Source organism: Sminthopsis crassicaudata, chromosome 4, assembly GCF_048593235.1.
Source record: "Sminthopsis crassicaudata isolate SCR6 chromosome 4, ASM4859323v1, whole genome shotgun sequence".
NCBI lineage: Eukaryota > Metazoa > Chordata > Mammalia > Dasyuromorphia > Dasyuridae > Sminthopsis > Sminthopsis crassicaudata.
Window position 1 is genome coordinate 395,868,333 of NC_133620.1, and position 16,357 is coordinate 395,884,689.

The 16,357-nt window shown below is 31.6% G+C and overlaps 1 protein-coding gene across 4 annotated transcripts in view; it reads right to left on the minus strand.

The window, feature by feature from the left end:
- Positions 1-16,357, minus strand: part of AKT3 (AKT serine/threonine kinase 3) — a 410,275-nt gene that overhangs the window by 61,471 nt on the left and 332,447 nt on the right. For all 4 annotated transcript variants that reach the window (XM_074262535.1, XM_074262536.1, XM_074262534.1 and 1 more), the window contains 2 exons: positions 14,880-15,008; positions 1,212-1,426 (listed from right to left, as the gene is read on the minus strand). In XM_074262535.1, the coding sequence (XP_074118636.1) occupies positions 1,212-1,426; positions 14,880-15,008 (344 nt within the window). The remainder of the gene's footprint in view (positions 1-1,211; positions 1,427-14,879; positions 15,009-16,357) is intronic.

Sequence of the window (16,357 nt, forward strand, 5' to 3'; positions counted from 1 at the left end):
TTTTCCTGTAAGAATACAAAATATAAACTCTTCTGGTAAGTGTTGTTTTTTTTTTTTTTTTAAAAAGTTTTTCACAACTGAATTTCAACTTTCTCTTTAAGGCTTTTTTCTAACATTATCCTTCTTCACATACATGTCAGTTAAAATGGTCTATGTTTCATTCTATACATTTCCTGCCTTTGCACAGACTGTCTACCATATTTAGATTGCATTCTTTCCTCACTATGTCTTGGAGCATCCCCCTAGATACCATCAAGAGTCTGCTGAAATGTCACTTACTACAAAAGATCTATGTTCTCTCTAGTTTCAGAGGTTCTTAAACTTGTTTCCAGTTTTAAAAGTTTATTTAAAGTTTAAAAAGCTATTATTTTAAAAAAATATATATGATCTGAAAAGGGACCTGCTGGCTTCATCACATTTTCAAAGTGGTACAATGCCCTAAAAAAAGTTAAAAGAATTCCTGGTCTAGTTGTCAGTACTGTAGTTGCCATGTGTGTGTATGTGTGTATGTATGTATGTAAGGTATGTATGTGTGTGTATGCACAAACACACACACACACACACACACACACACACACACACACACACACACACACACATACACACACACACCTGTTCTCCTTTCCAATACAACATAGACTTCTTGAGGGAGGGTATATGCTGAGATTTATCTTTATGCTCTAGCGTGTGTAGTACAATGCCTAGTACATAGCAGGCTCTTAATAACTGTTTATTAAATAGATGAAATATAGATATAATTATGTATAAATATACATTAACATGTTTTTCAAATATTCCAACTATCTACTTTTTAGATTATCTAAAGTATAGAAGTATTGATGGATATTGATCTGTTATAAATGACAATACTTCCAAGAAAAGGAAGCACAAAAGAAGAAAGGCTACATTGTAGCCTGGTATATAAGAAATCAAATCATGGGGACACTTAAGAAACATCAAGTGGAATATGGACAGCAACATAAGTGTCACAGCCCTTCTGAATACAGATGCTCAGAATGCTCTACTTAATGTTCATGTTGTGGGAAGACTGAGGAAATATAAGGTTTGGGTTTAAAAAAAAAGTAAATATATGTTTTAAACTTAGATGTCAAATGAAAAAAGCATAATCTGGAACTTTTTTCAAAAGGAACCCGACTGGAAAGCTTTCATAAGAGTGTAATTATTTTCTATAAGCATTATTTCAGTCTTACCGTTTATTTGGATCTTTTATTAAGAGTCCTGAAAGTAAGGATTTTGCATCAGAAGAAAGAGTTCGAGGAAATTTAATGTCCTCCATTAGTATTAGCTCAAAAAGCTTCTCATGATCCTGGTTGTAGAAAGGCAATCTCCCACACATCATTTCATACATGACAACGCCCAGACCCCACCAGTCTACTGCACGGCCATAGTCATTGTCTTCTAAGACCTAAAAGACAAAGTAGGAAAACAATTAAACCACGTTTAAGGGCTTGCACTGAAACCCACATTCTTACTGAAATTGTTCCATTCCTCCCATGCTTGGGTGAGCAGCTCTGAGATGCTGCCCACACATGGCCTTTTATCCCACCACATCTTTGACTGTTACAAGACCCATGTTACACCAGAAACTATTCACAGGGCACCCATACAAAAGGCCAAGCATAACCATATAGCATGTCAAGTCAATCAATCATAAGAGCACCAATGGATTAAAATGAAATAAGGTTCCAGCCAGTGGTAGCTAGTTATTTCCCTTTGGTGAAATCTCAAGCCACTGGTTAGTCTGAGGATATACCAATGAAATAATTTTAATAGGCCTTAATTCCCTAGTGAAATCCATGAACTTTCCGCCTGCTAAAAGATGAAGAGAAAAAGAACAAGCTGATTTTATTTATAGGGCCTAGAAAAAAAATTTAAGAAAGAATACATACTGACAGCCTTTGTATGAATTTTTTAAACTCTCAAAATTCCTAAACAGTTGAAGTTTTTAAGAAAAATCTTTGAAAAAATAGAAATTCAACACATCATCTTTTGGCTTATTAAGAAAATATTAATTGCCCACACCTCCATTTTATTAAGGCAAAAATTTTATGCTAAGTAAATATAATATCCATTTAAACTTATTCCTAGTATATAAAAATGACATTCAAATTATCTTGCTATACATAAAAGTAAGTTTAAAAATAAATTTTACTATCTTGAATAAGTCAAGAAAAACCATATTAAATACAACACATTTTTTATTTCAGTGTTTTACATGATATGGATATGTGCAACCAGACAAAAGAGATTTTTTTATACAACTCAGAAATTTTTTTCTGTAAATGTATGATGTAGAAGGAAATGGTAAACATCCAATACCAGATCTTTCCTTTTAGACATGATCTTATAATTATGTATATATGTTGTTACTTTTGGAGAAAAAAATTACCAGAGATATTAAGCCAGAAGGAGAAAGCATTCATACCAGTAGACATTTTGAAGAAAAAATATCAAAGAACAATTACATGAAAAAGAAAGGGAAAGAATATGCAGATCCAAGACATTATATAGAATAAACTAGTTTCTTAAAAGAAATTCTCCATGATTTCAAAAGAGTTCATAGTAATCTACAGGATAAACTAATACAGCTATGCTCATGGTTCAGATTTTTAATGTTTATATTTTATGATGCTTTTATTTTTTTCTTTTTAATCATTTTAGAAGTCTAAGAGTTATCATTAAAAGGATTACAGACTAAACCTAGAGTTCCAAGGGAACTAAAAGGTTATCTATTAAAATATACTCATTTCACAGATGAGAAAAACTGAAGCCCAAAGAGGTGGTATACAAGCCCAAATTCACTTATATAACATGAAATAGAACCAAAATTCAAACTCAGGTCCACTGATTCCAAATCCAATGTTCTTTCTAGTTTCTGACTGCTTAGAGAGGTAGGGAGAAAAGAATAGGGACCAGAGTGTCTGAATTAAAGTTTAAATCTGGGTTCAAAGGATAGACTACAAAGTAATTATCTATCTATACCAAAACCTAGAGACCAAAGAGCCATCCCATATTTGAATAATTTTTATGAACAAAAGTAAGAAATTAAAATGAATTAATAAAATGTGAATTTACTGAGTGGATGCTATGTTAATAACTAGATTCGTTTTACACACACACACACACACACACACACACACACACACACACCCAACTTTATTTCCTACAAATATTCTTTTTAAAAGAAAAATATTTCGATTAGGCAGAATCTAAGGAATTCTGAAAGCAACTACTACATTTTGTTTTGGTGGACAGGAAAAAAAAAGAATTAAGGGAAACAATCATTACCTTAAGAAAGGAGGAATGTAACACCTCCTTTTAAAAAAGAAAGCCTTTGGTACTTTACAATCTAAGTAAAAAATTATAAGGGAGAAGTCGTCTCACAACGTAACTTTATACTTCTGGAGGAAAAAATACTTTAAATGCTAAGCATTTATTTTCACTCGTGAAAAAAAAACTTAGGGGTAATAAAGTTAAAAAAAAAAGTAATGTGAAAAAGTAAAAGATTATTTGCATATTTAACTTGGAATAAGTTGTCCAGTCATAACTTTTAAATGGCCCAGATTTTTGGTTATTGCATAAGGACATAATGTATGGCCAATAAGAAAGGCATACTGCATGTGGGACATAACTAATTTACACAGTATTTAACTTAATAACAACAAAAATTTTTAGGTCTCAGCAAATCTTTTACTGCATTCCCACAATAGCAACAAAACAGTGGTCCCAAAAAAAGAGCCAAATGTGGTTTTTAACCTCTTTTTTCATAAAACCATAAAAAGCATAAAAGCTGGATTAACTGCCTCCCGAACCCGCATATCACCAGCCGGGTTCTCATCCCCAGCTGGCAAAACTGGCAACCCTTTATTTTTGTTTAAATACCTGGTTTACAGCCAGAAGGGAAAGTGACTGCATAAAAAAGGTTTTATTTTTGAAGAGAAATAAGCAAATGAAAAAAATTAAATTGCATTATAGAAAAATCTGTTTCAAATTAAAGTAAAATAGATTTTATACAGCTTGTACAATATAAAATGAACAACAATTTCCAAAATATAAATGTTTCCTTCTTAACATGCATGCAATCTTTAAGTGATGGATTATATATATGTTTGTGTGTGTGTATATATATATATATATATAATATGTATGCATATTCATGTCTATGTGTATATTTATGTATATATATATATAAATCATGTATTATAGCTATATTCATAAGAACTTAAGTATTATTTAATTTGGAGGAAAATAGGCACTCTTTGTTGGCTTTATATGCCAACTCAATTTATACAGATTATTAAAAAAAAAAAAAAAACCTGAACATAGAGCCTCCATAATCCTTTAATGGAGAATTCTTTACTGTCAAATTATATCTTTTAAGATATTTAAGACTTCAGTTCAACTTCATACTCATATACTTATGACACAACACACTTCATTCAACAGACTATATCTTTTAAAGACAGATTTCCTTCTTTCCTTTAATTGTATCACCTTTCTTTAAATGACACTAAATGGTATACAATGTTAATATCTGGCTCTTTTCTTTCTGGCCTCTGTGGGTTTTCCTCATCAAAAAGGTTCAACTGGGACTATTTCTTCCTTCTTTTTTTTTTTTTTTTCCCTGAGGCTGGGGTTAAGTGACTTGCCCAGGGTCACACAGCTAGGAAGTGTTAAGTGTTTGAGACCAGATTTGAACTCTGGTCCTCCTGAATTCAGGGCTGGTGTTCTATCCACTGTGCCACCTAGCTGCCTCCTGGGACTATTTCCTAATTGTTATATGAATTAATTAAAACTTAAATGTAACAAATGATGTAACAAAAAAGTGAAAAATACTAAAATATACAGTAAAATTCCAATAAATACAATTTACTCGATTGATATGAAAATGCTGTAGGTCAAAATATGCCCATTAAAACTTAATTTGTGGTTTTGTTGACATTAATATTTCTTTCACCAAAGAAAATCATAACCTTCTTAATTTGGTATGTCATCTTAATGAGCTGTTGTCTTAGGGGGGGAAATGTTGGCCAATCTTCAGGTGACAAACCTTTCCAAATGGAATTGCTCTGAGGCTGGGCAAAAGATAAAGGCTTTTAACTCATCCTGGGGCACATTTACCATCTTTACAACTTTGTGAGATTTGCCTGTTTGTGCTTTCCTGAAATATCTTTCAGGAGCATCTAATCACCTCTATACCAGGATAAGGCATCAATATAGGGGCTTGTGAAAATACACACACACACACACACACACACACACACACACACACACACACACACACACACACAATACAAGTAAAATTCTGATACTGATAACCTGGCTCCAAAAATCATTGTCATAAAGCTTTAAAGTAAAATTTTAAATCCACATATATTTTACATCTTTTTCACTTTATATTTCAAATTACAATAGTCCAAGAGAGGACGTTAAGTCAAATTTCACCTCAGATATTTAGTATTTGTGTGACCCTGAGAAAATCATTTAACCTCTCTTACTTTTAGTTTCCTCAACTGCAAAATAATAACAACAACAACACTTATCTCACAGGGTTGTTGAAGGTAAAAAAAATAGAATATATATGCAAAGCAACTGCAAATTTTAAAGTGCTACCATGCTACATAAATGGTGGTTATTATTATCAGTGCATACTTTGTTTTCCAGACCTGTGTCTTTGTTGATGTAAAGAACACCCAGTATGAAAAAAGATCCACAATTTAGGTGCAATTTGTAAGATTAAAGACTTGCTTAGAGACGCTAAAGTTAAATGTTACACAGTTCAGTAGTACATGAAAAGTCAGAGCATGAACTCAGTTCTTCCCAACTCCAAAACTAAAGTATTATTAACCATGCCATGCTGAGCATATTATTAAGATGAGAAAACTAGTTCTTTAATGATGTGTTAATATTTTATGCTAAATTAAATTACATGTATTATAGTGAAAGCTCAAAACATCTACTGGACACTATCATCTGCACAAGTTTCACATTCTAGAGATTACAACTTTCAAAATTTACCCAGGATGAACCAATGCTTTGTTGCAATTCTGATTACAGATAATTAGTGTATATGAAACACAACAATCCTGCTTATTGACTCCCTCCATACAAAAGTCTTTAACAGTCACTGGTATACCTTTACGAAGCAACTATAGTTAGCCAGATTCCAAGATAGGAATAAAAGAGGGAGGAAGAAGCATGTCTTCTCTCAATGATAATACAGTTAAGTTACATAAAAATACAAGAATATTACTTAACATTCTTCTACATGAAGCATTTCCTGATCCACCCAATTTACCTTGTTCTTTCTTTTTGGCCCATATTCTGCACATTCTTAAATATATGTTTTCTCTCCCTGATCCACTCTTCAAGAGCAAGACTAATTTCATTTTTGTCTCTGTACTCCCAGGATACAGCACAGTTTTGGGCATATAACAGGCACTTAATAAATGCTTAATGACTGATTAATAGAAGCAAAGTTTTATTCTTTTAATTTTTTTTTTTACTAAGAATCAGAAATTATTTCATTCTCTGCCATATTGAGATAAAAGCTTCAGAGTGGCCAAAGGTAGATTATATAACTGGATAAAAAGAAGTGTTTTTTAAAACTTCATTCTAAATGACTTTTATAAAACTATTGCTTTTTTCCCTTAAGACAAATTTTTTTATATTTTAAATGGTAAAATTAAAGACCCTTAGAACGTGACATTTTTAGTACATTAAATTTAACTAAAGGAACTTAAAAAAAGACTCACCTCACATCATGAATGAATGAATCATTCTCATTCCAATTCAGATTTATAAGTTGGCTGAAGGAACATCTCTTTTATCTTGCTCACAGGCCACACAGTATACCTAAACCATGCAATTATAAGGAGATAATGCATGCCCTGGAGTGACTTACTACTCAATCAATAATTTTGACAGAACAGATGGGGGGAAAAATTAAACATCTAAACAAACTGTCTGCATACCTATGTTGTGAAAGTAAACTGCGAACTTAGATGTACAAAATTACTGATAATTCATTTTTTTTTTAATGTTGCCTATTAACCTTGTATTTCAGGTGACTTATCTACATAAGCCCATCATGTACTTTTATTATCAAATGTACATGTTAACAAAATTATTACCATTAAGGATCTTCTAATTTAGCTTAAAAAGAATATTTCTTTACATGAAGTTGAACTCTTTATAATATAATATAGAGAATATATTCCTTTTTTCTACAAGATGTATCATTTATAATATGGCTTCTTTGTTTTTTTCATTTAAAAATTTCCCCCTATACAGTTTTCAATTGCTATAAAAATTTCTAAGAGACTGAAAATGAAATGCCAAATTGCTATGAATTAGAATGTACGAAGTTGTAGGGATTATCCATAACATATATATGTACATACATACAAATATACATACACACACACTTCAAAGGCAATGTACATAAAAAGCAAACAGCTGCTCAACAGCAAAAATATTTGAAGAAAAAAGTCAAATGGGTTCAGATGTAATTTTATCAATGAAATGACTTTAAAAGGTACCTATTTCCTACAGTTCCATTGTGCACAGGCTCCTTTGGTGTCACAACTAGTTTAATCTTTGCAAATACCCCAAGAGAGAATTTGTTATAGCTTTTATGAGATCAGACTTTAGGAAAAACCAGTGAGGAAAGCTGCAGACTGATCAGAAGAAGTGATGATTTTGTCTTCAGTTCTCTGATTTCAAAAAGCTCTTATTTAGACTTCATATAGAAGCTACAGAATCATAAAGCTGTCCAAGCAAGAGCATGGATACAGGAATTCTGAGAATTACAGCCAAGGGAGCTAAGCACATAAATCAAGGAAACACTGCCTTGGTGCTATAGACTGTACAGGGTTCCTTCTATACTAGATACACAAGTAATTTTAGTTCATATTTGAATCAGAGCTGATGAAAAGGTAGTGGTTTAGGAGGATCCATAAATATTACATAGTAGTTTGGTAAAGAAAATGAAATATTAAATATTTTCACTCATGATGCCTTTGTGCTATCATGAATTATGATGACAGTCATATGAATTAAAATTCAAATGAATGTTACCTCTCCTAAAAAGGTCACTGTGATCTCTTCCCTTACTTTTCCCCAACCACAGATTAAAAGATAAGACTTATAGGAACATGAAGATTAATATCTGAAAGTGCCTTCAAGAAAACAAATGCTACTTAATTATCAATAAATGAAGATTCTTAGAAAATTTAAATACTTTCTTGAATATATATATATATATATATATATATATATATATATGTTAAAAATGTTTTTGTATAGGTGGAAGAAAGCTTTATATATATATTATGTTAGTATTGTCCAGAACTTACCACAGGAATTGATACATGTGAGAGGCTTAATAAAATGCTTTGATGACTTGTTGACTTAACATGACCAAATACATCAGTCAATAAATATTTTTAAAGTCTACTTATTTCAGTCATTGTGCTAAGTGCTGGAGATTTTTCTTGTCACAAAAAAGTTTGGAATTTGTAAAAACATAATCATAACCTTAAGACACCATTTCACCATGACTTATGGACTCTTAGGGAAGACAGTATAAAACTTTATGCTTGTCACAAAATTATATATGCTGATATTTCTTCCTCTTGGTTAGGGGAGTTAATGTACTTTCTTTTGACTTTAATTTTAGAAGCCTTAAAAAAAATCTCAAGAAATAAAATGCTGATTAGACTATATTCATACTTTAGAATGACAGATACACTTTGTGTCACTTATTATAGGTAAAATATAAGTGCATCCTCCAAGGAAAAACAAAACAATCACATTTATTATATATAATACTAAATTATTTATTAAAAAAAATCAACATAACCTCTTTTACCCTTAATTTGCCTAGTACTTCAACCTCTTATCAGTCATAAAGAACATTTGATATTTAATATGTATGGGAATGCCTGCCATCTAGGGGAGGGGGTAGAGGGAAGGAGGGGAAAAATTTGGAACAGAAGGGAGTACAAGGGATAGTGTTGTAAAAAAAAAAATTACCTATGAATATGTACTGTCAAAGAAAATGTTATAATTATAAAAATTAATAAAAAAAATAAAGAACATTTGAGTTACTAGCACTGGATTTGAGTATAAACAAAATCTATTAATCTCCAAAATTTTATTTATTTAAATTTTGCCCTAGAGCATTAAGTTATATTTGAGCAAATTATTTCTAACTAACTAAAAATAAGTTATTAAAACCATTCCAATGTTGTAAGTTCAGGTTTTTCTATTATAGTAAGGCAAAGCTAAGGTTATTGTATAAATAAGTCACCAAAGAGGCTGGGTAAAACTGAAGGTAAATGTACTTTCCAAAGGTGTTTAGAAAAGTAAGAAAAAAAATTCAAAATAATGCCCTTCGTTACTTGAATAAAAATCATATTTTACACTTGGATGAAATACAATTGTAGACGTTTTTCTAAATACCAGCTGAACCTTACTAAAATACATTTCCTTACAATTGAATCATTTTTGTAATGTCTTTCTGTTAGTTCTAACTTGACTATCAAATAATTTTTATTTTGACACGATTACAGAAGTACATTTCTCTAGGTTTCCAAAACCACCTTATTCAACCTTCCCCATCTGTCACCATCTGCTTCTTTTTAGCATGTACTTTTTGTGTGATCACATAAGCATGTGAAAAATAACTAACATTCAGATGATTATCTGCTGGTACATTTGAGGACTGGGCATAATAAAAGTGAACTGCCAAAACGTACTTAACACTTTTAATTTTGTTGGGTCTTGCATGTAAGCTACATTTGATTTTCAAACTGTTTTACAGTTGGAAAGTTGATCAGGTACTGCTAACTCAAGACCAAAGCTGAGACTCTAAATAATTAGCACCGCATAAAACAGTGTAGATTCAATGAGAGCCATACCAAATAGTAAATTTAACAGCAAGAGTTTACATGTTATTTCTACTTTATTCCATAACTTTTCGGGTGAGAAAATACAATATTCATTGCAAAAAATACACTTGTAGGGTCAATTTTATTTCAGGTCAAGTTTAATCTTTGTAAATATGAGAAATTCTAACATAATAGCTTTTCAAAATTCTACCACTACTGCATTTTAAATGTTACTATGTTGCATGTAATACTTACACTTATTTATATGTCTGCCAAGGCTATCTATAAAATCCCTTAAAAACATAGTTTTTAAAGCAAAAGATCAATTTTACAAACTGAAGAGGCCTTGGCCTTTATTAATTGATGTTGTCAAAGAAAAATAGGATACAGTGGCATTCTAACATTTTAGTTTCAAAGAATGGCACACAAAAACTAATTATGTTTATCTTTGTACCCAGCTGCAATTACTTTCAAACGTAAATGTAATTAAAAATCAGACAAGGAAAAAAAATTATTCTTCTAAATATTCTTTTTCAATTGAACACAACAATCTTGGCTATGTGAAATTTGAACATGTTAAAAATATTTCAAGTAACTTATCTGAAAGATATAAGCAGCTAATTTCTCAAAAGGGTGTAGAATGCTTTCATTTATCCGTTGATTATTTTACATTTATAACATTTGACTAAACTGTAACAATGTCAAAGTATTAAAATGTCAAAGTATTATAAGGTAGGCAAGAGACTTTAATAAGAAGTAGCCTTCAACAAAAAGTTTATTTTGTAAAATAATACCATTCTATAAGAACATGAAATGAGTAAACAGAAATAAGAAACAGTTAGAAATAGTAATAATGTGGAAATATTTCTAGTCTGAGACAAGATTACTATTCTTTTTAAAGTAGTATTTCATTTGTCCAAAGACATGTAAAGATAGTTTTCAAAATTCACCTATTTGAAAAACTTTGTTTTTTTTCCCCCCCTCTTTTCCCTCTCTTCCTCCCAAAACAATAAGCACAAGATTACCATTCTTATAGCTACTAAGCACTGAAAATAACAGATTCATTATTTTCAGGGCTCAAATGAACCAGAGATAAGAAAACTAAAGGAGAGATAGAGGGTTAGAAAGAATGGAGTAAGAGTAGATTTCACTGGGGAAAAAGTCAAGGGAATATGTTATAGAAATAATGAGTCTCTTGAATCAAACTTTTATTTCTTTTTTAAAAAAACATAATTTTTTCTAAGCTACGATGAGTCATCTAAGTGATGTGGATGATAAATATTCCAAAAATTCAAAGATTTGTGGAATACATTCTTCCTTAACATCTCAACCACAAGGTAAACAATCTTCATGAAATGTTGTGGATTAAAAACAGCAGCATGGAAGAACCTCTGAAAGCAAGTACTCTACTCAAGTAACCTTTGAGAACCCAGGGCAACCACCATCATGTTAAAAGTGTCACTTTAGTTACTCACTATTATTGTCCATAATAAAATTTTATGAAAAATTAGTTATTTTTAGAATCAGCAACTTCAAACAGGAGCCAAAGTAATGATATTCACCATTTTCCTTTTGAGACAATTCATCAAAACTATATATTTCTAATCCTTTAGGAGGTGATCTTATTTTGATATTAAAATCTATAAAAATGATTTTTTAACAAAATATGAATAATTGAAAAACAAGAAACAAAACATGTTCTTTGTTTTTTTTTTTTTTTTTTTGGTTTGTTTGTTTGTTTTTGTTTTTTTTTTTTTGCTAAGGCAATTGGAGCTAAGTGATTTGACCAGGGTCATACAGCTAGGCAGTGTTAAGTGTCTGAGGACAAATTTGAATCCAGGTCCTTCTGACTTCAGGGTTGGTGCTCTATCTACTGCACCACCTAGCTGCCCCACAAAATATATTCTTAATACAAGAGACTCTGAATTTCTCTGAGTTCTCTGAATTTTTCAGAGATATATCAGCTGAAATTGAAATTCTAATTCTAATTCTAGTATATTTCATATTTCAGGGAAGAATGTTTTGGATGTCTCTGCAAATAATGTTATGAATATTATTAGTACTTGATTTCAGGAAATTCAAAATTTTCTTAATGCAAATTATACCTCTAATAAACTAGAATGTTTCAGTGGAAATATAATAATCAGTGCTAATAAGTCATTTAGATTGTGTAACCAGAGTTGTTTCACAATATTTAACAATCATCATGTTCTCTTTAAAAGAGCCTTTGTAACACATTTATAGAAAAAAAATGATTCCTTGACCTTTAAATTATAACATTCTTTGTTTTTTGGCTGAATAATGCTATATTATATAAACTATGACCTCTGATTCCTCAAGATCAATCCAGTAGGTGTCCTTATTAGTATGTATATTTTATTTTTTGAGACTGAGTCTCCTTATTAATTCTCCATGTATTCTCCATGCCAACATGGAAGCTTTGACCTACTCTAAGTAGGCTGGGAAGGAGGAGAAAAAGGAAGCATTTTTTAGGATCTACTGTGTATTAGCTAAAAAAAAACAGGTAAGTGGCTCATGGATAGAGCACTGGGCCTCAAATTAGGAAGACCTGAGTTCAAAACTAGCTTTTGAAACTCGCTATGTAATCCTGGGTAAGTCACTTAAACTCTGTTTGCCTTCATGCACTGGAGAAAAAAATGGTGAACAACTTCAGTCTTTTTTTTTCTTTTTCCCTGAGGCAATTGGGGTTAAGTGACTTGCCCAGGGTCACACAGCTAGGAAGTATTAAGTGTATGAAGCCAGATTTGAACTCAGGTTCTTCTGACTTCAAGACTGGTGCTCTATCCACTGTACCACCTAACTGCCCTGGGCTTTTCTTTTTAAAGACACTGAAGTTGGGGGGGGGGAGGAAGGAAAAAAAAAAGAAAAAAAACCCTGGATGATATGGTTTGTAAAGTCATAAAGATTCAGACATAACTGGACAAGATTCCGTGTCAGTCATTGGGCTAATAAGCATTTTTACAAATATTACTTCATTATACTATTTCAGTATGCTCTTTAATGCTCCTCTTGAAGGCATGTAACATTCGTATCAGGCTTAGTGAGGATTGCCAATTGGCTACTGCAGTTCAAAACTTTCAATCTCAAGCAATATATTACCCTCTTCAAGTCCCAAGGCAATAAATGCTTCTGTAGTCATACCCATCTCATTCTGCTTATGAAGATGTTTAAACAGCTAGGTATTCCTTTGACATTAAACAAGATGATATAGTCAGTATGGAATGTACTCCATCTCACCTTTTTAAACTTTTTCTCTTATTTTGAATATTTTAATTGCTCTCAACTCCTCAAAATAGGTATACCCTCTGATTTAGACAGAAATCTATTCAAGCTCTCTTATTCTGTGAGGATATTGTCCATAAGTTCCCATAAATCTTCAAAAGGAAATCTATTTTAACATGTTGAGATTGGTACTAAATCGGTTTTAAAAAATTGCCCCTTAGCTGCACTATATAACAAACTATACCTTACTATGGCAAAATGAATGGGAGTAACCACTCTCTTCCCACCTCTGAATTTTTTATCTCAGTAAAAAGGTGAAATAAAGCAATGCATATACATAGAAATCTTGGATTGCTTTTAACTTAGTAACTCACAAAAAATGGAAACCCACAGAGAATGTTCTTAATTAGGATAAGGTAGGACTATCTCTGGTACCACAATACATACAAGTGACTTGATAGTTATTTCTTTGAAATATAATTGCCACTCAGTTCCAGGGGAAACCTCTAGTCCTATCATTACAGGGATTCCACTAGAGCACCTGGGCTATCCATAGGTTATCCTTTGCCAGTTGATCTTTTGTTCTTAATCATTTATATTAAGACATCCTTTATGTTGTTTCTTTTGTACTATTCTTGGTTGGCAATTGTGTTGCAGCCCATTAACCCTCATAAAATGCCGCTCCACTTCCGTAGGGTAGTCTTCAACAATGTTATCAGTGAATGTATAATTCCATGGATCTTAGTCATGCAACATCACCAGAAGAATACTCTTATTTTTTCTAAATGAGCCTTTGTTTCAAGAAGAAACTTGAAGTCATTAAACATACCACACAATTTTCAAAGGCGATAATCCAGCCTGCTCTTCTCCTTCTGTTCAGTTCTGGGCCCAACTCACTGTCTATGCAATGTCTGTCCAAAACATACATACTGATGGGACCAACTCCATCCAACTGCATATTTTAGTCTAAATAGGCATTCCTCATCTATTTATTTTTTTCCAGTGTAGAGAGGCCTAACTCTTTTGGCAGCTTATAGATCTCACTTAAATGACTCTTTATGTTCCAAGGCTTGATATAATCAGCATTATGCCATCAAAAGACAACAGCATCTGGAGAACCTTAACATCTTTAGGAAATCCTTACTACAGCTCAATTCTAAATAGAATATTCTCCATAATAGTGGCAAATGTCTTTGGCCAACACACTTCTTCATATTTTATGTCTTGATTAATGTTAATAATTAGAGGTAAATAACAGCGTACTGTTATATCTTTTAAGGAATATTATATGATTTTGATATATGCAAAAGAAATTTCTTGGTGACATAAATTGCTGTCAAATACTATTAGCACCTATGTTGTAAAATCATTTATGATTATTTGTTTCTAAAACCACAAACAATAGTTTTATTGAAGAACTTATATAGTTTGATATAATCAAAATTTATCAGGGATAAATATGATAGTCCAAGTAATGATTCAATATTTGGTAGAAAGATCCAAGAAATAAATCATATGAAAAGAAAAAAAAAACCCTTAATTCTCATTATGGAATTGCTAGTACCTTAATATGTAAGAACTGATCAAACCATAATAATATTTTGAACAAATCAAATAAAATTCTTTGGTTTTAATTTTTCAAATTTTTTTCAAAAGTTTAAATATTTTGTCATAAATAATTATGATACCATGGAATTTTCCCTTTAAGTTCCTATAACCTACCTCAGGTGCAAGGTATTCAGGTGTACCACAAAACGTCTTCATTGTAGCTGCATCTGTAATCCCTTCTTTGCAAAGTCCAAAATCTGTAATTTTTATATGGCCATCTTTATCCAACATCAAATTTTCCAACTGTATATTAGGAAAGAAAGAGAGTTTAAAAACTGTCTTTCGTTTTAGATACATATTTTTCTAGGAGGGGGGAAATGTGGACAAAGTTCACTAAAGTTTTCAGGACTACAGATTAAGGATGAAATTATAAAGTTCCTATTTTGTACAGGGTAAAGAAGTATATTATTAAATATTTCGGAATTATTATCATAGACATCTAAAATAAAGACATTAACTTTAATAATCATTTTTATGTAAGTTGTGAAAACTCAAGACTATGAAACTTAGAAAGGTTAAGAGTTTTTCCTCTGTCAAGCTCCATTTTTAAGAGACACAGAAGATTGTAATTTTTATAAACCCTTCCTATTTTGTACTTAACAACTTTTCCTAAATCATCTCAATTAGATAAGCATCCTTTTAAAAATTATCCACAGGATATAGGAATCCAACTACTATTTTTCAAAATCTTTGCAGTTTTTTCCCCCTTTAAATCCAACTTAAACCCAAAGCTGTATGGAAAGTGGAATTCTGATGCATTTTTTCACATTAAACAAAAATAGAGAGATAATATCCATCCTTGACTCATAAGTAAATTGTGTAGGTATAAATACAGACAGAGACAAAGGATTCTGATTTGTTCTTATTACACATATATGGATCACATTTATTTTACACACATGTATACAAACACACAGAGTCAAATCTACAGTAAGAAGTGAAAAATCATTGTGATTCTGTAAATAAAACTATACCTAGATACAGAATTGACAGATTTAACCACAAAAAGGGAAGCAGTAATCAGTCAATTAACTAGTCAACTCAAGTCATGAGACCTTCTACTCACAAAACCTGTTATTTTGAATCTATGATTTTTATTATTGTGTTTCAGTCGTGTCCAACTCTTTGTGATCCCATCTAGGGACAAAGATATTTGATTGGTTTGCTATTTCCTTCTCCAGCTCATTTTATAGTAAGAAAACTGAGCCAAAAGGGTTAAGTGATTTTCCTGGGGATCACTCTGCTAGTAAATATCTCAGATTGGATGTGAATTCATGAAGAGGAGTCTTCCTGACTGTAGGCCGAGCACTCTACCTCCTGAGCCACCACCTATTTGCCCTATGATTTATCTTTACAATTAATGTGTCAGCCAGTAAACATTTATTAAGCCTCAACAACATGCCAAACATGGTACTAAGCTAAGAGTGTGGATAGGTGACAGAGTCAGATCTAAGCTTAACAAAGGTCAATTTGATGGTTGAGGGTATGATGAATTCAACTGGTAAGAAACTTATATCAGAGAAACTAACCAGAAGGCTCTTGCAATAGTCAAATAAGGACAGAATATTGAAGGATAGGAGATGATATAATGA